This window comes from Anomaloglossus baeobatrachus, chromosome 7 (assembly GCF_048569485.1).
Source record: "Anomaloglossus baeobatrachus isolate aAnoBae1 chromosome 7, aAnoBae1.hap1, whole genome shotgun sequence".
NCBI lineage: Eukaryota > Metazoa > Chordata > Amphibia > Anura > Aromobatidae > Anomaloglossus > Anomaloglossus baeobatrachus.
In genome coordinates this window covers 168,461,910-168,485,272 of record NC_134359.1, presented here as the reverse complement: position 1 = coordinate 168,485,272, position 23,363 = coordinate 168,461,910, and the positions used below count along the sequence as shown (strand labels likewise).

The window sequence follows — 23,363 nt, the reverse complement described above, 5'->3', positions numbered from 1 at the left end:
GTTGTAGCCCACTGGTACCGACACAGGGAACCGACCCGGAAACCGGAGCACAAAGTGGGGTACTCGGACCCTGAAGCCAAGACCGGAAACCAGCGGCCTGGTTAATTAACCAATTGAGGCCAGGATTATAGGTCCTGTCCCACCCAAAGTCCCTCATAGAAGACAAGAGCCCACCGATAGGGATAGGAGGTATTAGGGCCCATAGATCCCACGGGCCAGCGTCTGCGGGCACAGCTCCTTAGGCCACATCCAGACGGGAGCAGACTCCTGAGATTCAGACTAGGAAGTCCACCTTATACAAAGTCAATGCAGAGGAAAAGGATAAAGACCACCAGCCCGGCTGGGAGATCCGAATGCAACCGGCCGCGGCGCCAGCCACCAGCACCTTGGTTTGCCAAAGACTCGTGTGTTTCATTGATTAAGAGTAATCAAACATCCCCTTGCCATCGCTATACTCTGCACAAGGACACTGGGTCCCGGGGCAACCATCCCTGCTCACGGAGTGGTTAACATCTTGCTGCCACAACATCTCCCCTGGGTGCCCACATCACCAGCGGTGGTGTCCCACCTCACCAAACAACGTGGGTGGCGTCACAAACTTAATACGGCCTAGCCCGTACATCTTCGTCCCCCCCATTTATCCGGCATGTCCGCGAGACCCGCAGGTCCGGAGACCCTCGAGCCACACCCTTAGGGGGTCCGGATGAGTATGGTGACTACAAGCTGTTGATCACTTGGCAGATTGCGGCCGGTGGTCCTTGCCCTATAAGGGTGCCCCTGATGAACCCCGGTGGGACTCTTGATCGGGGAGAAACGCGTCGGGCCTTGGTTTGGGACGTCACTCAGGACGATGGGTCATTGGACCTCCGCTTAGACTTCTAAAGGAAGCTAAGTATTACTATAATAATGATGAGAACGTTCAATAACTAATGTGATTACTAGGACCATGTTTTGTATATCATCATTGGTTGCTCCAATTTGATTTACCTTCCATGAAGTGTCTGCATATTATCTTCTGTGAAGCATTTTTCTCCTTATTACCCTCTTGATGCTATATACTATTTGGGCATATTGTACTATCAGACCCTTTGATTGTGAAGTGTGACCCCCCTTTTGCCTTACAGCTCAATAGGGTTTAAATATATCTCTGAGTGTTACTGAGAATTGTGGATAACTAGTGGCCTCCCCCTTTAAGTGTTCTACAGGAGGATCCTGCTGTGTTCACGGAGGATTGGTTGGCTTAATAATCTCTTTTTACACCCTATATGCATGTCTGGGTAATACAACACTTCATGGGTACAATTGGAGCTTTACCTGGCTTTGAATTTGGAGCACTCGACATTGTACTTATGGTGAATGTTACTGTCCTTTGAGGTATATTGGATAGTCACATGGTCCATCTATAACACCATTCCAACATATTTTTTACTGCCTAATTGTACTGTGCGTGTCTGTTTGGTCACTAAGTATTATGCAGTGCAACTTCCCCGCACTCCCTCTTTCCCAGTTCAGCTGCACTTGAGAACAGCGGAGGGAAAGAAGGGTGAGTCCTCGTTGAGTGGGGGCGCCATTGCGTTTGGTTACAGGGTGCCGACCTCCGCGGCCAGGTAGGGCCAGACTAGGTGAACACTTGGCCATACCTTTTGTTGCACTGCAAGGTAATTGATACGTGACTATATCAGACATCGATTATGGGCATTTATGCTAATTGGTTTTGAATTAGACAATTGATCGCCTTACTTAGGCCACATAGGCCATTTTTTTCTTGTTTAGCTACCACTCAATTGGTGGACTTACAAGAACCCTTCCTTTTGTGGCCAAGTGTCAATCATTGGGGATCTATTGTCCCTTGTGTGTGTTTTGTTTATTTTGTGGGGATTGTCTGTTTTAAATGAAACTATTAAAACTGTAATTTTAGGGGTTTTTCTTTTTTGGTTTTGATGTTAATCACCCCTCCGTTCACAATTTATGGTCTTTTGGGGGTCCGGATCCTAGCAGCGGTGGCTGCTGGCACATGGGCGGCACATTTACAAGGGATTTTATAGAGTTCTTGACGCCACCCGTGGTATGTGGCAATTAGGAGTACCACCGCTGCAGTTGGGAGTACCCGGGGATGATAGAATGGGGCAGCCAGGTGTTGTGACACTCCACGGGTAGGGGGGATACCCCAGGAATCATTGATCGAAGGGGAGTGTCCTTGGATGCAAGGGGGTCACATTGGTACTCACTCAATCCACTAAGCTGACACCGACAACTGGTCAAAAAGTCTCTGGACACCGCTGCCGCTGAAGGGAGCTTAGTCCGGGTCCCGTCCCCAATGGTACTGCCTGGTGATCCGTGACCTGCCTCCTAGCACTAAGTTTACTTCTTTGGTGGTACTGGTAGTGTGAAACTTGCTTTGTCCCGCTCCCCACTATGGCTAAGTGTGGGAGCTTTTTCTCAGGGCTCACGCTTGGGAAATTCTGGACCATTTTGAATTGGAAAGTCCTATCCCCCTCATTGCGCTAATGCCCCGATTTTGTAGCGGGTGGGAACGGCTCTTGAAGACTCCATTCTCCTTGGGTAAATTATCGGGTTGCCTGAAGCTACTCCCGGATCTAGGGTCCACGTACCCTGTCTTCCTTGGTCCCAGCCGTGACCCTTGCCACGATCCCCTGCGACCGGGGGTCCAGCTCCTCTAAGCCCGGACAACCATCTGCTACCTAGATTGCTTCCCAGGAGCCTCGCTCCTGACCTCCTCTCACTTTCACTTCTCAGACCCAACTTTTTCCTCTTGACACTTCTGACCTCTCCTCCCCAACCACCCAGGTGGGCGACTCTATTCCACTCAAGCCATCCACTGGTGTGTTTTGTGGGTGTAGTGCAGGGTGTATCTAGGATTTGATTAGCTGAGGTAGGAAACACCATGTAGTTAGGAACCCTAAACCAAGAAGGAGCTGGATACTGCACGGGAGGGAAGATTGTGCAATACCCTGGGAAGACCCGATAGTCCAGGGGCGTCACATTGCCCCTTAGTTAAATGTAGCTCGTCCTCGAGCTACAGAACATCAGGTTTATTTATATATTTTTGTCAACTGTAGAAATAGAAAAAGAAGAACATTTGTTTATTTACAGGTTTCATCCCACATTAGGGAGGCTTTGCACTTAAACGTTACGGTAACTTTTAAGTTCATCAAATCCACAATGGAACGCTGCCGGTTACGTTAGTAGCAGAGGCTCAACCTGCTCCGTTGCAGCCTCTTCCTGCGACAGTCCAGTTCCAATGTCCCGGATCCCATTAACCCGCCATCCAAACAACCTGACCTGCTGCATACCTATTCGTGGGTCCGTGACCAGATTAAGGTCCCAGGTGTTGCAAAAGACGACTCTGGTAACAGTCCTGAGCAACCTAGTAGCAGTTGCCCTATTGCGCCGCCCCCCACCGGGGCCTCCTGGTGCTGTCTACCAGCACTGCATCTTCCAGGGCCCTGATGGCCTTTTCCCTGGAACAAAGGGTGGAAAAAGGTTCAACAAGGAGGGCGCAGTCCAATTATAGCAGAACTTTCCTGTCATCTTCCATCAGGAACACTTCAACCGGTCCCCGACAGCCTCCTCCATTTGAAGCAAACACTGGAGAACGTTCAACAAAGGTGACAGTCCACAAAAAACTTTTAAAACTTACAGGTTCCGTTCCCTTTAATGCTGGGCACCTCCTGGGCACACTCTTACAAAGTGCCCGGGCAAACTACAGTGACGACATATAGGCACCTCCACATCTATGGTATCGACTGAGATCTCTTCATCCGAAGTGGACTCTGCCTAAACCTCCATTATTTCTAACGCCTGTAGTGCTTGTGATGACAGAGACATCCGACAGCCAATTCCTCCAAAATGTGGCACCCATGCAGCTTCTGGAGTACTGGAACCTGAATCACCTTCCTCCATCTCCTCCGGTTCCAAGTCCCCAATAACTGGGTCAATCTTGTCAGAAGCCGTGGACTGGTCATCTCCATCAGGGGTTGATGGATTCGCTGCCGGTGTTGCAGGCAGCGCCTCGGGGTCAGCCATGGCAGAGGGTGGAGGCGACGGCGGCTGAGTGCTTGCCGTAAGCGGGGGGCGGCTCGGATCCCACAGCCTCATCAGCTGGATTAGAGAAATCAATTGGGACAGGGTAACCGCTTACCCGCTCCTCGCGTGGGACTCCAATTTCACGGGTTTGCATCACTGCAGCCGTCCTCCACATCTCGGTCCATGAAGCTGCTCCAGGAGCTGTATCCTCTGCTGAACAGCTGCGCCTCTCTGCCATCTTGCCTCCTTGGGATCCAGGAATGTTATGGCAGAGTCCTGGCATCCATGCTTCTCTTCCGCTACTACATGCCGTCACGCCCCCTCGGTTTTCACCCACCGTTCACTTTGGTGCTGTGGCCCTCTGGGAACTTCCAGTTCCGGGCTGACTCTTAGGATGAAGGGTGGGGCTCCGGTTTTGCGCGCTTTCGATGGAGAAGACAGCGTTTTGGCGCCAAAAGATGGCAGAAATGGGAATTTTGACTTGTGGTTTTGACTTCTAAGGCGCACATCACCCAGGTAAGTGGGTCCTGCTCGTATCCTGTTTGTTACGCCAGGAACTTGAGGTGTGCAGCCCCCATGCTAGCAGCCGAGCTGCTCGGGTCCCGGGTTCTCAGTGGCTCGAGGGTCTCCGGACCCGGGGGTCATGCGGCCACTCAAATGAAGGGGGTTATTTATGTGACACCCTGGCAAAACCAGGTAGTCACAGATAGGCCCCTGCACAACACCATCCCCCACTTAGGAAGCACACAACCGACCTCAAACCCTAGTCACCCCCCCTTAGGCCTCTGTCACACACCTGTGAAAATCACGCACGTGTTTCACGGATGTGTCAAAGATGCGGATTGTCCTCGGTGAGCTGTGTGTATGGCATGCGTGTGTTCTCCGTGTGTTAGAACGGGAACTTTCTACTCACCTGTCCCTGGCGTCGCTGTCCGTGGTGCTGATCTTCGGTCTCCGGTCCTGCCGACTCCCCGCTGCTGCTGCTTCCGGCCACAGAGAAGTGAATATTAAATGAGCTTCAAATGAGAAGGAATGGCGGCAACTCACTCGTGAATATTAACGGCAATTTTTATTGCACAATCTGCGGCATTGTTACAATGTAGCCAGGGAGGGGGGAGTGCAGGGGCGCCGGACGACGGCCGTTTCGCACCGTAGCAGGTGCTTCCACAGGTCCGAATATTAAATGAGCATAATGAGCGGCAGTCGGCAGCAAGTGACAGCAGTGGCAGGGACAGGAATGCTGGAGAAGGTGAGTAAAGGGTTGGTTTTTTTTTGTTTTTTTTTTAAAGACATATGTCTTTTCTCCAGTGCGTGTCACACGGAACACATCCGCGTGGTCCGTGTGTGTTACGTGTGACACATTTGCGTTCCAAGTGATACCCGTGATGCTGGAGAAAAATAGACATGTCGGCGTGTGGAGCACACGGGTACACGAAAGTAGGAACGGATACACGTTCCATGCAAAAATACTTATGTGCGCCCGAAAAAATAGGAAAACACATGTCAATGTTTGCCTGTGTCTCCGGTACGTGAGAAAACTGCCCATACACGTACCGGAGGCACGGGCGTGTGACAGAGGCCTTAGGGAGAGATAGACACACCAGTGGGCGGGACTAGGTGGTTGGACACGCCCACTCAGGGGTCTAGACAGCCCGGGGCGGGAAAACAAGCAGATCAGTTTGTAGTTCAGTTTGGAGAGGAGTGTGGGCTGGAGCTAAGTGTAGCTCCAGCAGAGGAAGTTCAAGTTGAACGGTGCCAGGGTAGGAGCCCTGGTGCCTTTGGCTAGGAGGCAGATGGTGGTCTCCGTCAGCAGGAGATGGGAAGACAGTTCGGCAGAACCGAGGTGGACCGGGACAGGGTTGTAGCCCACCGGTACCAACACGGGTAACTGACCCGGAAACCGGAGCACAAACAGGGGTACTCGGACCCTGAAGCCATGACCGGAAACCAGCGGCCTGGTTAATTAACCGATTGAGCCAAGGATTATAGGTACTGTCCCACCCAAAGTCCTTCATAGAAGACAAGAGCCCACCGATAGGGATAGGAGGTCACCGCCAGGGCCCATAGATCCCATGGGCCAGCGTCTGCGTGCATGGCACCTTAGGCCACATCCAGCCGGGAGCGGACTCCTGAGTTTCAGACTAGGAAGTCCACTTTACACAAAGTTAGTGCAGAGGAAAAGGATAGAGACCACCAGCCCGGCTGGGGGATCCGAATGCAAGCGGCCGCGGCGCCGGCCACCAGCACCTTGGTTTACCAAAGACTCATGTGTTTCATTGACTGTGAGTAATCAAACATCCCATTGCCGTTGCTATACCCTGCACAAGGACACTGGGTCCCGGGGCAACTATCCCTGCCACAACATCTCCCCTGGGTGCCCACATCAGCAGCGGTGGTGTCCCACTTCACCACATAACACAGGTGGCGTCATTAACTTAATACAACCTAGCCCGTACATCTATGTCCCCCCATTTATTTGGCGTGTCTGCGAGACCCCCGGGTCCGGAGACCCTCGAGCCACACCCTTAGGAGGTCCGGATCCTAGCAGCGGCGGCTGCTGGCACGGGGGTGGCACTTTTTCCAGGGGATTTTTATAGAGTTCGTGATGCCACCCGTGGTATGTGGTAATTAGGAGTACCACCGCTGCAGTTGGTAGTACCCGGGGATGATGGAATGGGGCAGCCAGGTGTTGTGACCCTCCACCGGTAGGGGGGATACCCCGGGGATCATTGATCGAAGGGGAGTGTCCTTGGATGCAAGGAGGTCACTGTGGTACTCACTCAGTCCACTAAGCTGACACCGACAACTGGTCAAACAAGTCTATGCATACCGCTGCCACTGAGGGGAGCTTAGTCCGGGTCCCGTCCCCAATGGTGCTGCCTGGTGATCCGTGACCTGCCTCCTGGCACTAAGTTTATGTGACGCCCTGGACTAGCCAGGTCATCACAGACATAACAACATACACACCCCCACCCTAGGCAGTTACAACAGTCAGACAAAAACCCTTGTTGCCTCCCTCCAGGGTCTGATGTCCACACCAGGTGGGGCGGAGCCAGGTGGTTGGCCCCACCCACTGAGGAATTCACAGGCCTGGAGGCGGGAAAAGGAGTCAGATTAAGTTTGGAGGTAGAAGTGAAAGGAGTAAACTACTGACGTGTCTGGGTTAAAGCCCAGGAACCTACAGCAAGGTTGGCAGATGGTGGTGGCCGTCTGCAGGAGTCAGCGGAACTCTGCGGAACCGTAGGACCGGGGTTTGGCGGTGGCCCACCGGTATTGAACCGGGGAGCGGAGTGAAGTTGAGCACACAGGCAGGGCTATCGGACCCCGACCAGGCTTGGAGCCGCCGTCAATAGTCAAATCCGAATGTGACAGGAACCCTCGGGGTTCCCTAACAACCAAGTCCCGATTGAAGGCAACCGCTCACACCGTGAGGATATACAGCCACCGCCACAGGCTAGAGGTTCAAGGGCCAACACCTGCGGGCAAAATGGGCTCCTACGGCACCTATACGCCGGGGAGCGGACTACCGGTGTGCAATCACAGGAGTCAGAACATTCTAAAAGGTGCAGGGAAAGAAAGTCACCATCAGCCGTCCGGGGAGAGCACATCATCAACAATGCAGCCGACTGCAAGACCCGTCCATCCGGCCGTTTTGGTTTACCAGAGACTTTGTCAGTGATTGTCTGAGTGAGTACACCAGTGCCATCCGGCACCGCGCCGTCCCTGCATCCCAGCCATCCAGCCTCCCCGTTATACCACCGGGCCCCGGGATCACCAAACCCCCTACCGACGGAGGGGACAACATCCCAGCTGCACCCTACCATCTCTCCAGGGATCCCCGTCATCAGCAGCGGTGGTGCCATCATCACCACGTCCCGTGGGTGGCATCACGAACAATCTCCCTAAACAAACCACCCTTTTTCACTCACGGGCGAGGAGCGTCGCTCGAGTCCCCGGGTCCGACCCACCGCTCGAGCCACCGAGCATCAGCAGCAGCGCCAGACCCGAGCGTTAGCGAGCGCAGCGCCCCGCCGCCCGCGACATTTACTCCTTTGGTGGTCCTGGTAGTGAGAAACTTGCCGGATCCCGCTCCCCACTATGACTAAGTGTGTGAGCTTCCTCTCAGGGCTCACACTTGGGATTTTCTGGACCATTTTGAATTGGAAAGTCCTATCCCCCTCGTTGCGCTAATGCCCCGATTTTGTAGCGGGTGGGAACGGCTCTTGAAGACTCCGTTCTCCTCGGGCAAATTATCGGGTTGCCTGAAGCTACTCCCCGACCTTGGGTCCACGTACCCCATTGTGCTTTGGTCCCGGCCGTGACCCTTGCCACGATCCCCTGCGACCGGTGGTCCAGCTCCTCTAAGCCCAGGCAACCGTCTGCCACCTAGATTGCTTCTAGTCCCGCTCCTGACCTCTTTTCACTTTCACTTCTCAGACCCAACTCTCTCCTCTTGACACTCCTGACCTCTCCTCCCCAACCCCCCAGATGGGCGACTCTATTCCTCTCAAGCCGTCCACTGGTGTGTTTGGTGGGTGTGGTGCAGGGTGTATCTAGGATTTGATTAGCTGATGTAGGCAACACCATGTAGTTAGGGACTCTAAACCAAGAAGGAGGTGGATACTGCACGGGAGGGAAGATTGTGCAATACCGTGTGATGACCCGATAGTCCAGGGGCGTCACACATATACATCGTACGTTTTGTTATATAAGACGCACCAGATCATAAGACACACCCCAAATTTAGATGAGGAAAAAAGGAATAAATAGTTTTTAATGTTAAAATGAGGGTCCGTCTTACAATCCTCATACGTCTTTTAATGTCTCACCAGGGGGTCAGCGGTGATGGAGTCGCTCAGGAGGGTCACACAGGAGGCAGAGTCGGTGATGCTGTGGGCTTGGAAGACGGTGTGTTGCAACTAAGGAGGGTCAATGGATGGAGGGTGGGCGATACTACGGGTTTGGTGGAGGCACCATTGATGTACCACCGGACTGGGGGTTCCATTGAATCATGCACAGTTGATAAGATTGACCAAGAAAATGGCCGTAGAGGTGGCGCATTCGCAGGTAGGACTTTGCGGCTGTTTTCTTGCAGTCCATTGCGTCACTCTACACATCTGCCGCCTCCGCGACCAATTTTTTAAAGTCCATCGCGTCAACCGTGGGCGATTCAATGAAGCTCACAGCCCGCTGTCAGATCAATAGTGCCCGCTGCATCGCTGACCGTCCGTTCTGTGACCCTCCTGAGCCACTCCACTGCAGTGACACCAGCTCCTCCAAGCTCTCAGTATCACCGACCCTGCCTCCTGTGACCCTGTTCCACCACCGCCACTCTGGTAAGCTATATCTGGATTATAAGAAGCATGCCAATTTTACCCCTAGTTTTGGGGGGAAAAAGAGCGTTTTATAATCCGGAAACTACGGTACATTACAAAAAAGGTAATCATTTTTACAGTTTATGCTAAGCTTATATACAGCTTATGCTGTATGTTTCTGGGTCACCACCCAATGATGGTGACTTGCACAGGGGTTTTCCTGTCACAAAATTGAATTTGTTTGGGGACATTTCATAGCATCATAGTATCATAGTTTTTAAGGTTGAAGGGAGACTCTAAGGGGTACTTTGCATGCTGCGACATCGCAGGCCGATGCTGCGATGCCGAGCGCGATAGTCCCCACCCCCGTCGCAGCAGTGATTTCCTTGTGATAGCTGCCATAGCAAACCTTATCGCTACGGCAGCTTCACATGGACTCACCTGTCCTGCGACTGTCGCTCTGGCCGGCGACCCGCCTCCTTGTTAAGGGGGCGGGTCGTGCGGCGTCATAGCGACGTCACACGCCAGGCGGCCAATTGGAGCGGAGATGAGTGGGATGTAAACATCCCGCCCATCTCCTTCCTTCCGCATATTCTACGGAAGCCGCAGTGACGCCGGTAGGAGATGTTCCTTGCTCCTGCGGCTTCACACACAGCGATGTGTGCTGCCGCAGGAGCGAGGGACAACATCGGACTGTCACGTCAGCGGAATCATGGATTTCGCCGACGCTGCACCGATGATACGATTACGACGCTTTTGCGCTCGTTAATCGTATCATCGAGCCTTTACACACTACGATGTCGCATGCGATGCCGGAAGTGCGTCATTTTCAATTTGACCCCACCGACATCGCACCTGTGATGTCGTAGTGTGCAAAGCCCGCCTAAGTCCATCTAGTTCAACCCGTAGCCTAACATGTTGATCCAGAGGAAGGCAAAAAAAACCCAATTTGGCAAATAAGTTCCAATGGGGAAAAAAAATCCTTCCTGACTTCACATATGGCAATCAGCTAGTTCCCTGGATCAACACCCTGTCATAAAATCTAATATACATAACTGGTAATATTAAATTTTTCAAGAAAGGCATCCAGGCTCTGCTTAAATGTTAGTAGTGAATCACTCATTACATCATGCAGCAGAGAGTTCCATAGTCTCACTGCTCGTACAGTAAAGAATCCTCGTCTGTGATTATGATTAAACCTTCTTTCCTCAAGATGTAGCGGATGCCCCCGTGTTCCAGTCGCAGGCCTAGGTGTAAAAAGATCTTTGGAAAGGTCTCTGTACTGTCCCCTCATATATTTATACATTGTGATTAGATCCCCCCTAAGCCTTCGTTTTTCCAAACTAAATAACCCCAAGTTTAATAACCTGTCTTGGTATTGCAGCCCACCCATTCCTCTAGTAATCTTGGTGGCTCTTCTCTGCACCCTCTCCAGTTCAGCTATGTCCTTCTTATATATCAGTGACCAGAATTGTACACAGTATTCTAAGTGCGGTCGCACTAGTGACTTGTACAGAGGTAGAACTATATTTTTTTCATGAACACTTATACCTCTTTTAATACATCCCATTATTTTATTAGCTCTGGCAGCAGTTGCCTGACACTGTCCACTAAAGTGAAGTTTACCATCCACCCATACACCCAAGTCTTTTTCTGTGTCTGTTTTACCCAGTGTTCTACAATTAAGTACATAATTATACATTTTATTTCCTCTACCCAAGTGCATGACCTTACATTTATCTACATTAAACTTCAATTGCCACTTTTCAGCCCAATCCTCCAATTTACATAAATCTCCCTTTAATATAAAATTATCCTCCTCTGTATTGATTACCCTGCAGAGTTTAGTATCACCTGCAAATATTGAAATTCTACTCCACATGCCTCCAACAAGGTCAATAAAAAATATGTTGAAAAGAAGCGGGCCCTATACTGACCCCTGTGGTAACCCAATAAGAACTGAGACCCAGTCCGAGTACGTACCATTAATAACCACCCTGTTACGGGGGCCCTGGCAGATTAGGACCAGGGGTATATATCCCAATCACCAGTCGGGGCCCACCGTGCTCCAGATGGTAATGGAGCTGCTGACACCCTGTGGGTTAGGTGGAGACTATAGAGCTGGATGGCTCTGAGATAACTCAAGGAACCGGTCACGTGTGTAGGGACACATCAGGCCGTATGGTAACCAGTTAGCGTTGACCGAGAAGACCGCTGCGACAGCGCCCTGTCGGCCACGTGTGTAAGACACATCAGGCCAAGCGGTCCTCTGATTAGCGTTTCTGGCCACCACTCGACTGGCCACGTGTGTAAAGGACACGTCAGACCAGGTAGTCACACCGGTAGCATTTGACTGGGAAGCCGAGGAGGATAATAGGGTTCACACACCCAATCCAGGAACACCCTGTTAACTTCACAGGGGTTCTGAGGTGCGCTGTCCGTGCGCGTAGAGGGCACAACCGGACAGGTGCGCGTAGAGGGCACAACCGGACAGGTGGTGCAGCAGGTACACTGTCCGTGTGCGTAAAGGGCACTCTCGGACAGGTGACGCAACAGGTATTCTGTCCATGTGCGTAGGAGGCACAACTGAACAGGTGACGTAGCAGCCGCAGCCCAGTTAATGCCACTGGACTGCTCTAGCACAACAGGAACGGTAGCAAGGAAGTACGGCGCCTGACCCTCATGTGCTGAGCCACAAATCTTGGCATGACAGGCACCGTTCGCCTAGCCCTACCTACCACTTCCTACAAGGCTTATGCCACCAAGAACTCTAAATGAAGACTGTGTACCTCCATGTTGTCTCCAGCCCCTTTTATAACCTGGGTCCGCCCCAAACCCAGGGTGGAACCACCAAGGTCCAATAGCAGAGTGCATGTCATCAGTGACGTCACATGCGACCTATCCGGAACCACCACGTCATTGATGACCTCATGGCAGCCACGCCCCAAACACTTCACCAGTCATAGTCTGATGACCAATGGTGAGGTCCCAGATCATAGGGGCGGGCCTCTGCGAGCCAGTCCGGAGTTGCCACGTCATCAGGACACCTGACAACCTCTGCCCTATCAGGGCCTGCCACCTCACGGACATGCTCAGTAAGGTCCTTACCGGACCTAGCCTCTGATGCACTAAGTGCCTGAGCATGCTCAGTAGCCTGAGCAACAGACTCAGAAAGCAGACTATCAGTTTGAGCATTCTCAGTAGGCACATCCCAGAACTTAGACACAGCACGAAGTCCAAGTACCTGTGCAAAGAGGCTGTTAGGGTTAATTGTGGGAGCATGCTCAGTAGCCTGAACTGAGGATTTAGTCTCAGAAATAACAAAACCAGGCTGAGCATGCTCACTAGGCAAAACACCGGGCTTAGACTCTGGCTGGGGTAAATCGGCGCACGCATGCGCACTAGCCGCCTCTCCACACTTAGACATGGTGGAAGGAGCAGCCAACTGGATGACCCGAGGCACGGCCAAAAACGGCAGCCGGCGCCTGGGCGCAACAGGAACCGCAGCAGGCTGCTTGCGGCTATGGCGGCGCCGGTTCGTAACACACTCTTTGTTTCCTATCACTGAGCCAGTTTTTAACCCAGTTACACATATTTTCCCCTATCCCCATTATTCTCATTTTATGTACCAACATATTGTGTAGCACCGCATCAAAAGCTTTTGAAAAGTCCATATACACAACATCCACTGCATTTCCCTGGTCCAGGCTTGAACTTACCTCTTCATAGAAGCTGATCAAATTAGTTTGACAGGATCGATCCCTCATAAACCCATGTTGATACTCTGTCATAAGGTTATTTTTCTTGAGATACTCCAGTATAGCATCTCTCAAGAAACCCTCAAGGATTTTACCAACCGTAGAGGTTAAACTTACCGGCCTATAATTTCCCGACTCAGTTTTTGTCCCCTTTCTGAATATTGGCACCACATTTGCTATGCGCCAGTCCTGCAGTAACCGACCCTGTTATTAAGGAATCTGTGAAGATTAAAAATAATGGTCTATCTATCACAGAACTCAATTCCTGTAGTACTCTGGGGTGTATGCCATCCGGGACCGGAGATTTGTCAACCTTAGTGATTTCAAGGCGTATTCAATATTCAAGGTAATATTCAAGGGTGAATTTATGGTATCACTGGTCATGTCATCTGCCATGGCATTTTCTTGTATAAAAACCGTGGAAAAAAAGTCATTCAGCAGGTTGGCTTTACCCTCATCCCCCTCCACCATTTCACCAAGACTATTTTTAAGGGGGGCAACACCATCGCTTTTCAGTTTTTTACTGTTTATGTAGTTAAAGAATATTTTAGGATTATTTTTACTTTCTCTCGCAATGAGTCTCATTGTCTCAAACTTAGCTAACTTAATTTGCTTTTTACATATTTTATTTAATTTTCTATAATTATATAATGCCTCATCACTACCTACCCTCTTTAATTCTTTTAAGGCTTTCTGTTTTTCTTTTATTGCTTATTTTACAGCTCTATTTAGCCATAGGGGTTTCCTCCTATTTCTAGCATGTTTGTTCCAATAGGGTATATTTTCTGCACAAGCCCTATTCAGGATGCTCATAAAAGTCTCCCATTTGCTTTGTGTACTTTTATTACTTAGTACATCATCCCAGTTTATTGCACTAAGATCATCTCTCAACCATTTAAAATTTGCTTTCCTGAAATTTAGTGTCCTTGTAGCCCCTCTACTAGACATCTTACTAAAGAATACATGAAAACTTATTATTTTGTGATCACTATTCCCCAAGTAACCCCCAACTTGTATATTTGATATGCGGTCTGGCCTATTGGTTAGTCCAAGGTCTAGTAGTGCTCCCCCTCTTGTGGGGTCCTGTACCATTTGTGAAAGGTAATTATCTTTCATTGTTATCAAAAATCTATTTCCTTTGCTGGAACTGCAAGTTTCTGTTCCCCAATTTATGTCAGGATAGTTAAAGTCCTCCATAATAATTACCTCTCCGAGACTCGCTGCTTTATACATTTGTTTTATGAGATTTTCTACCTCTTCCATAATATTCGGTGTCTTATAACACACCCCTGTCAGGATTTTATTTTTCATTCTCCCCTCCCTTATCTCCACCCATAGGGACTCTACATTTTCACTACCCTCACATATGTTGTCACGCAGGATGGGTTTTAAGGATGATTTTACATATAGACACACACCTCCTCCTCGCTTATTTGTACGGTCATTCCTGAATAGGCTATAACCCTGTAAATTAACAGCCCAGTCATAGCACTCATCCAGCCATGTCTCTGATATCCCCACTATATCATAATTATTTCCAACAATATTAATTCTAATTCCTCCACCTTATTTGTGAGGCTTCGGGCATTAGTGTACATGCACGTTACGTATGACTCTGTATCTCTATTCCTGCTTACTGTATTAACTGTCCTAACCCTTCCCCCCGTACCACCCCCAATTTCATTACTTGTGCCCTGGTCACTATCTGCACTACATTCCCCTTCTATAAAGTGAATACCCTGAATTTCTTTAAACAAACTTAAAGAAAGGTAAGATAATAGTAACAACAGGGTGATTCAATTATATATATATATATATATATATATATATATATATATATATATATATATATATTTATAGATTTTCTGTACAAAAAAATAAAGATAAAAGAAAGCCTTGGACAGACAATACCATTTCTATTTCTGTGTCTGCACATTTATATATAACACATATTAACCTCTAGATTATATGTAATACTGTAGAGAATGTGTAAGTAGTATTAAAAAATATAAAAAAATGCAAAAACTTTATATTCAAATTGTTGTGTTGTTGCTTGATCACATTATTGATGATATTTACAATGTTCTAATATCTTTACTAGATTTATACCTGGATGACAATGATTAAAGATAAATATAAAAATGTAGTGTCGCGATACACTTTGGGACATACACATGAAAACCAGCCAATCTACTACTTCAAAGTAAGTGCAAGACTTTAAGATGCAACATCTATGCAAATTAAATGATTGTATATCATGTTCATGTTTAATGGAGCTATGTGGACAGGATCCAGTCAATTCTAATATAATTGAAATTCTGTTTTTTTTAAGAATTCCCAGAAGATGGTAAATTTCAAAAAGATACAAATCACTTCACATGAATTGCCATAATCACTTACTTGTAAAACATTTTATCAGCCAGGATCAAATGACCCTGGGTGCAGACAAATATCCCCATAATGCTTTTTTGCTATCACATCGTTATGGTTTAGCACTAGAGTTGAGCGATGTTCGAATCGAACCGTTCGCCAATTTTAAATTCGAGTTGTTTTGGGCGATGTTCGAGTCATTCGACGAACTCGAACGATTTGTTTCACGTTCGACCGTTTGAGTTACCGTTCAATAATGGTTCGATCACCAAAAGCATAGCTAGTTACTAGCTGGTATTTCACTGTAAGGGCTGCTTCTCACTTGCGAGTTTCTCGCAGTAGAGCAATGCAAGAAAAACTAGCATTGGAATCGGACACATGTTAGTGAATGATTCAGCTCTCATCCGCGATTTTTTTCTCAGTCCAAATCGGACTGAGAAAAAAATCGCAGCATGCTGCTTTTTTGCGAGTTTCTCGCACCATTTGTCCCAATGATTTCCTATGGAAGGGGATTAAAAGTAGCATCACACACGCGCACCAGCGTTCACATTTGCGAGTGTGGCAGTAACTTCGCTCATTAGATGAATGTGACAGCACATTCCCATAGGTTAATTAAATGACACATGTGTAATAGCTTTTATCTAATTAAGATGTTGCATGAAACTAGCATCGCAAACGCGACACACACGCAAGCAAAAAGCATCGCACTTGCGTTGCACTCGCACCTAACGTGAACTAAAATCAGCCGAATATTTTTCAGCCCAGTCGGACTGATTTTACTCGCATAGATGTGTTTCCACCCTAATACTGTCAGTCACTGTTAATAATGATATTATCAAAATTCAGCGTATAGTGTGCGGAGGGACGGGGATTAGATCAGTGCTGCTGAGTGCTGAAGGAATGGCGAGTGCCAATTTTTGTTTCCTAACTAGAGATGAGTGAACCGGTCGTGGTTCGGCTCTAGTTTGGTTCGTCAAACGGAGGTCCCGTTCGAGTTTGGTTCGTCGAACGTTCGACAAAACGAGCTCGAACCGCATAGGAAACAATGGCAGGCATTCACAAACACATAAAAACACCTACAAAACACCCTCAAAGGTGTCCAAAAGGTGACAAACAACTCACAACACAACACAAACACATGGGAAAGTGACAAGGACATATACTCATGCGAAAACAAAAGAGCTGGACAAGGAAAAAGAGGAGGAGACACAGATATAGGCATGGCACGCCCTTCTAAAATAATGTAAAACACCGCAAGGTGACTCCAAGCAGAGTCTCCCTTTTTTCCAAAAATTGGGCCACACAGACACCCACCCCCTTCAGTGGCAGCACTTGTGCCCCAGTTGTACACTTCACAGGTACATTTGCATCAAGCACATTCAAAAATACGCCATCCTTAACCGTCCCCAGGATGACACCGGGGTAGGTAGCAAAGTCTTTCGGGATCCCAGCTCTGTTCATCTTGGCTCCTTTTTAAAAACACTGTAAGCAAGGGTTACTCCAAGCGGAGTCTCCCTTTTTTCCAAAAATTAGGCCCCACACACACCCACCCCTTCAGTGGCAGCAGTTGTGCCCCAGTTGTACACTTCACAGCTAGATTTGCATCAAGCACATTCAAAAATACGCCATTCTTAACCGTCCCCAGGATGACACCGGGGTAGGTAGATAAAGTCTTTGCTGAACCATGACTTGTTCATCTTGGCTCCTTTTTAAAAACACTGTAAGCAAGGGTGACTCCAAGCGGAGTCTCCCTTTTTTCCAAAAATTGGGCCCCACACACACCCACCCCTTCAGTGGCAGCAGTTGTGCCCCAGTTATACACTTCACAGCTAGATTTGCATCAAGCACATTCAAAAATACGCCATCCTTAACCGTCCCCAGGATGACACCGGGGTAGGTAGCTAAGTCTTTCCTGATCCCAACTCTGTTCATCTTGGCTCCTTTTAAAAAAACACAGCAATCAAGGGTTACTCCAAGCGGAGTCTCCCTTTTTTTCCAAAAATTGGGCCACACAGACACCCACCCCCTTCAGTGGCAGCACTTGTGCCCCAGTTGTACACTTCACAGGTACATTTGCATCAAGCACATTCAAAAATACGCCATTCTTAACCGTTCCCAGGATGACACCGAGGTAGGTAGATAAAGTCTTTGCTGAACCATGACTTGTTCATCTTGACTCCTTTTAAAAAACACTGTAAGCAAGGGTTACTCCAAGCGGAGTCTCCCTTTTTTCCAAAATTTGGGCCCCAAACACCCACCCCTTCAGTGGCAGCAGTTGTGCCCCAGTTGTACACTTCACAGCTAGATTTGCATCAAGCACATTCAAAAATACGCCATTCTTAACCGTCCCCAGGATGACACCGGGGTAGGTAGATAAAGTCTTTGCTGAACCATGACTTGTTCATCTTGGCTCCTTTTTAAAAACACTGTAAGCAAGGGTTACTCCAAGCGGAGTCTCCCTTTTTTCCAAAAATTGGGCCACACAGACACCCCATCAGTGGCAGCAGTGGTGCCTCAGTTGTACACTTCACAGCTAGATTTGCATCAAGTACATTAAAAAATACGCCATCCTTAACTGTCCCCATGATGACACCGGAGTAGGTAGCTAAGTCTTTCCTGATCCCAGCTCTGTTCATCTTGGCTCCTTTTAAAAACAATGTAAGCAAGGGTTACTCCAAGCGGAGTCTCCCTTTTTTTCCAAAAATTGGGCCACACAGACACCCACCCCCTTCAGTGGCAGCACTTGTGCCCCAGTTGTACACTTCACAGGTACATTTGCATCAAGCACATTCAAAAATACGCCATTCTTAACTGTCCCCAGGATGACACCGAGGTAGGTAGATAAAGTCTTTGCTGAACCATGACTTGTTCATCTTGACTCCATTTTAAAAACACTGTAAGCAAGGGTTACTCCAAGCGGAGTCTCCCTTTTTTCCAAAAATTTGGCCCCACACACCCACCCCTTCAGTGGCAGCAGTTGTGCCCCGGTTGTACACTTCACAGCTAGATTTGCATCAAGCACATTCAAAAATACGCCATTCTTAACCGTCCCCAGGATGACACCGAGGTAGGTAGATAAAGTCTTTGCTGAACCATGACTTGTTCATCTTGGCTCCTTTTTAAAAACACTGTAAGCAAGGGTTACTCCAAGCGGAGTCTCCCTTTTTTTCCAAAAATTGGGCCCCACACACCCACCCCTTCAGTGGCAGCAGTTGTGCCCCAGTTGTACACTTCACAGCTAAATTTGCATCAAGCACATTCAAAAATACGCCATTCTTAACCATCCCCAGGATGACACCGGCGTAGGTAGATAAAGTCTTTGCTGAACCATGACTTGTTCATCTTGGCTCCTTTTTAAAAACACTGTAAGCAAGGGTTACTCCAAGCGGAGTCTCCCTTTTTTCCAAAAATTGGGCCACACAGACACCCCATCAGTGGCAGCAGTGGTGCCTCAGTTGTACACTTCACAGCTAGATTTGCATCAAGTACATTAAAAAATACGCCATCCTTAACTGTCCCCAGGATGACACCGGAGTAGGTAGCTAAGTCTTTCCTGATCCCAGCTCTGTTCATCTTGGCTCCTTTTAAAAAAACACAGCAATCAAGGGTTACTCCAAGCGGAGTCTCCCTTTTTTTCCAAAAATTGGGCCACACAGACACCCACCCCCTTCAGTGGCAGCACTTGTGCCCCAGTTGTACACTTCACAGGTACATTTGCATCAAGCACATTCAAAAATACGCCATTCTTAACCGTCCCCAGGATGACACCGAGGTAGGTAGATAAAGTCTTTGCTGAACCATGACTTGTTCATCTTGACTCCATTTTAAAAACACTGTAAGCAAGGGTTACTCCAAGCGGAGTCTCCCTTTTTTCCCAAAATTTGGCCCCACACACCCACCCCTTCAGTGGCAGCAGTTGTGCCCCGGTTGTACACTTCACAGCTAGATTTGCATCAAGCACATTCAAAAATACGCCATTCTTAACCGTCCCCAGGATGACACCGAGCTAGGTAGATAAAGTCTTTGCTGAACCATGACTTGTTCATCTTGGCTCCTTTTTAAAAACACTGTAAGCAAGGGTTACTCCAAGCGGAGTCTCCCTTTTTTCCAAAAATTGGGCCCCACACACCCACCCCTTCAGTGGCAGCAGTTGTGCCCCAGTTGTACACTTCACAGCTAAATTTGCATCAAGCACATTCAAAAATACGCCATTCTTAACCGTCCCCAGGATGACACCGGGGTAGGTAGATAAAGTCTTTGCTGAACAATGACTTGTTCATCTTTGCTCCTTTTTAAAAACACTGTAAGCAAGGGTTACTCCAAGCAGAGTCTCCCTTTTTTCCAAAAATTGGGCCACACAGACACCCCATCAGTGGCAGCAGTTGTGCCCCAGTTGTACACTTCACAGCTAGATTTGCATCAAGCACATTCAAAAATACGCCATCCTTAACCGTCCCCAGGATGACACCGGGGTAGGTAGCTAAGTCTTTCCTGATCCCAGCTCTGTTCATCTTGGCTCCTTTTAAAAAAACACAGCAATCAAGGGTTACTCCAAGCGGAGTCTCTCTTTTTTCCAAAAATTGGGCCCCACACACACCCACCCCTTCAGTGGTAGCAGTTGTGCCCCAGTTGTACACTTCACAGCTACATTTGCATCAAGCACATTCAAAAATACGCCATTTTTAACCGTCCCCAGGATGACACCGGGGTAGGTAGATAAAGTCTTTGCTGAACCATGACTTGTTCATCTTGGCTCCTTTTTAAAAACACTGTAAGCAAGGGTTACTCCAAGCAGAGTCTCCCTTTTTTCCAAAAATTGGGCCACACAAACACCCCATCAGTGGCAGCACTTGTGCCCTAGTTGCAAACAGGATGTTTTGATTTGCATCAAGCACATTCCAAATCCACAAGCATTTACTCTCCCCAGGATGACACAGGGGTAGTAAATTCCTTGTGGATCCATGACTTGTTCATTTTGATGAACGTTAGTCTGTCCACATTGTCACTGGACAGACGCGTGCGCTTATCTGTCAGCACACACCCTGCAGCACTGAAGACACGTTCAGAGACAACGCTGGCAGCTGGACACGACAAAATCTCCAAGGCGTAAGTGGAGAGCTCTGGCCATTTTTCAAGATTTGAAGCCCAAAATGAGCAAGGCTCCATTTGCAAAGTCATGGCATCAATGTTCATTTGGAGATACTCCTGTATCATCCTCTCCAGCCGTTGACTATGTGTCAGACTTGTTGTCTCTGATGGCCTTGCGAAGGACGGTCTAAAAAAATTATGAAAAGATTCCATAAAATTGCTGTTACGAGCACCAGATACGGTGCTACTGGTACGGGTAGACTGTTGAAGATGACGAGACCGTCCCATGTTTATCAAGTTACAACTGGGAGATTCACTTCCTGCACCTGCACGGTTGTTTGGTGGAAAAGCCGAGCTAAGATCGAGTAACAGCTTCTGCTGATACTCCTGCATATGTGCGTCCCTTTCTATGGCTGGAATTATGTCACAAAATTTGGACTTGTACCGGGGATCTAATAGTGTGGCAAGCCAGTAGTCATCATCACTTCTAATTTTGACAATACGAGGGTCATGTTGGAGGTAGTGCAGCAAGAAGGCGCTCATGTGTCTTGCGCAGCCATGCAGACCAAGTCCACGCTGTGTTTGTGGCATAGAGGTACTAACCGTTCTTTCTTCCTCTGACATCTCCCCCCAACCTCTTTCAACTGAAATTTGACCAAGGTCTCCCTCATCCTCTGAGTCTTCCATGTCCATGGACAGTTCGTCATCCATTTCTTCATGTTCTCCTGCATCTTTCTCAACATTTCGCCTGCTACCATGCGCCCTTGTTGATCCCTGTCCCCCATGGTCCCATGCCTGCCGCGTTGGTGATGATGAACGTCTGGACCATGGTGATGTTGTTGTCCCTTGCGCATATGAATCCTCCTGTAGTTCCTCCCCTTCCTGTTGTCCCACCCCCTGACTCCGAATAGTGTTTAGCGTGTGCTCCAGAATGTAAATGACTGGAATTGTCATGCTGATAATGGCATTGTCAGCGCTAAACATATTCGTCGCCATGTCGAAACTGTGCAGAAGGGTGCATAGGTCCTTGATCTGAGACCACTCCATCAGGGTGATCTGCCCCACCTCTGCATCTCGTTGGCCCAGGCTATACGTCAAGACGTTTTGCACCAGGGCTCGGTGGTGCTGCCACAGTCGCTGTAACATGTGGAGAGTTGAATTCCAGCGTGTCGCCACATCGCATTTCAGGCGATGAACCGGCAGGCCGAAAGACTTCTGGAGCGATGCAAGTCGCTCAGCTGCCGCGGTTGAATGACGGACGTGAGCAGACATTTTTCGTGCCCTGGTCAGAAGGCCATCTAGGCCGGGATAGTGTGTTAAAAATTGCTGGACAACAAGGTTCAACACGTAAGCCATACAAGGCACGTGTGTCACCTTGCCCAGGCGAAGGGCCGCACCCAGGTTTGCAGCATTGTCGCACACGGCCTTACCAGGCTGCAGGTTGAGTGGAGACAACCATTTATTAAACTCGGACAGCAGAGCTGACCACAACTCCTCAGCTGTGTGACTCTTATTCCCAAGTTATGTCAAGCTTAAGACCGCCTGATGCTGTTGCGCTCTGCTGCCAGCATAGTAATGAGGGGTGCGTGATTCCTTCTGCGCAGTGAGAACGCTGGTGGCCTGACCAGGCAGGCTTGGGGCGGAGGTGGAGGACCCAGATGAGGTGGAGGAGGCAGAAGCAGTGGCGTAACTTGGACAGACAGAGGATTGACACACAAGTCGTGGGGACGGCAAGACTTGTGCAGCAGACCCTTCACCATCTATCACCATAGTTACCCAGTGCCCAGTCAGCGACATGTAACGTCCCTGTCTATGCTTACTGGTCCAAGTATCGGTGGGGAAATGCACCCGTTGACACACAGAGTTTCTCAAGGAAGCAGTGATGTTGTGTGCGACATGCTGGTATAGCGCGGGCACACCTTTCTTAGAGAAGTAGTGGCGACTGGGCATCTGGTACTGGGGCACAGCAACAGACATAAGGTCTCTAAAATCCTGTGTGTCCACCAGGCGGAAAGGCAGCATTTCGGTAGCCAAGAGCTTACAGAGGGATAAAGTCAACATCTTAGCTTTGTCATGGGTCGCAGGAAATGGCCTTTTATTTGTCAACATCTGAGGGACAGAGATCTGGCTGCTGTGTGTAGACGGTGTTGAGTAGGGTGTCCCTGGAAAAATGCAGCTTTGTGAGGAAAGTGCAGGCGTAGACATGATGTTGCCTTCATCCAACGTTGGTGCTATCGATGTCTGAGAGAGCAGTACACACGCACTTGTTTCCCCTTCCAAACCAACTGACGACCTACCAAGCAAACTGCCTGTTGCGGTTACATTGGTGGAAGTTGTGCGTGGAAAACCAGGTGTTACAGCTGTCCCTACAGTCCTAGAAGATGAAGAGCGCGTGGTTGCACTAGAAGGGGCAGGCGGTGGATGGTTCGCTCCGCTAGGCCGCATTGCAGCACGGTGAGCTTCCCACCGGGACATATGATATTTATTCATGTGACGATTCATGGAAGAAGTTGTCAAACTGCTGAGGTTTTGACCTCTACTAACAGAATCATGAGAAATTTTACAGATCACATAATTTGGGCGATCTTTTGCTATGTCAATAAAGGACCAGGCTAGGCAAGGCTTAGAGGGCATGCGACCTGTTGATCCACCCCGACTAGTGCTCAGAGGCAGAGTGGTGGCTGAGGATGTAGTTGTAGACGTGCTACCAGTACTCCGAATCTGTCCAGGAAGGTGCAAGGTAACTTCGTCATCAGTTGCATCCTCCTCCACCACCTCTGTTGAC

The 23,363-nt window shown here is 48.8% G+C and overlaps 1 protein-coding gene across 2 annotated transcripts in view; it reads left to right on the top strand.

Annotated features, from left to right (window-relative positions):
• Positions 1-23,363, top strand: part of LOC142245236 (carboxypeptidase O-like) — a 992,459-nt gene that overhangs the window by 235,203 nt on the left and 733,893 nt on the right. For both annotated transcript variants that reach the window (XM_075317796.1, XM_075317797.1), the window contains one exon: positions 15,222-15,323. In XM_075317796.1, the coding sequence (XP_075173911.1) occupies positions 15,222-15,323 (102 nt within the window). The remainder of the gene's footprint in view (positions 1-15,221; positions 15,324-23,363) is intronic.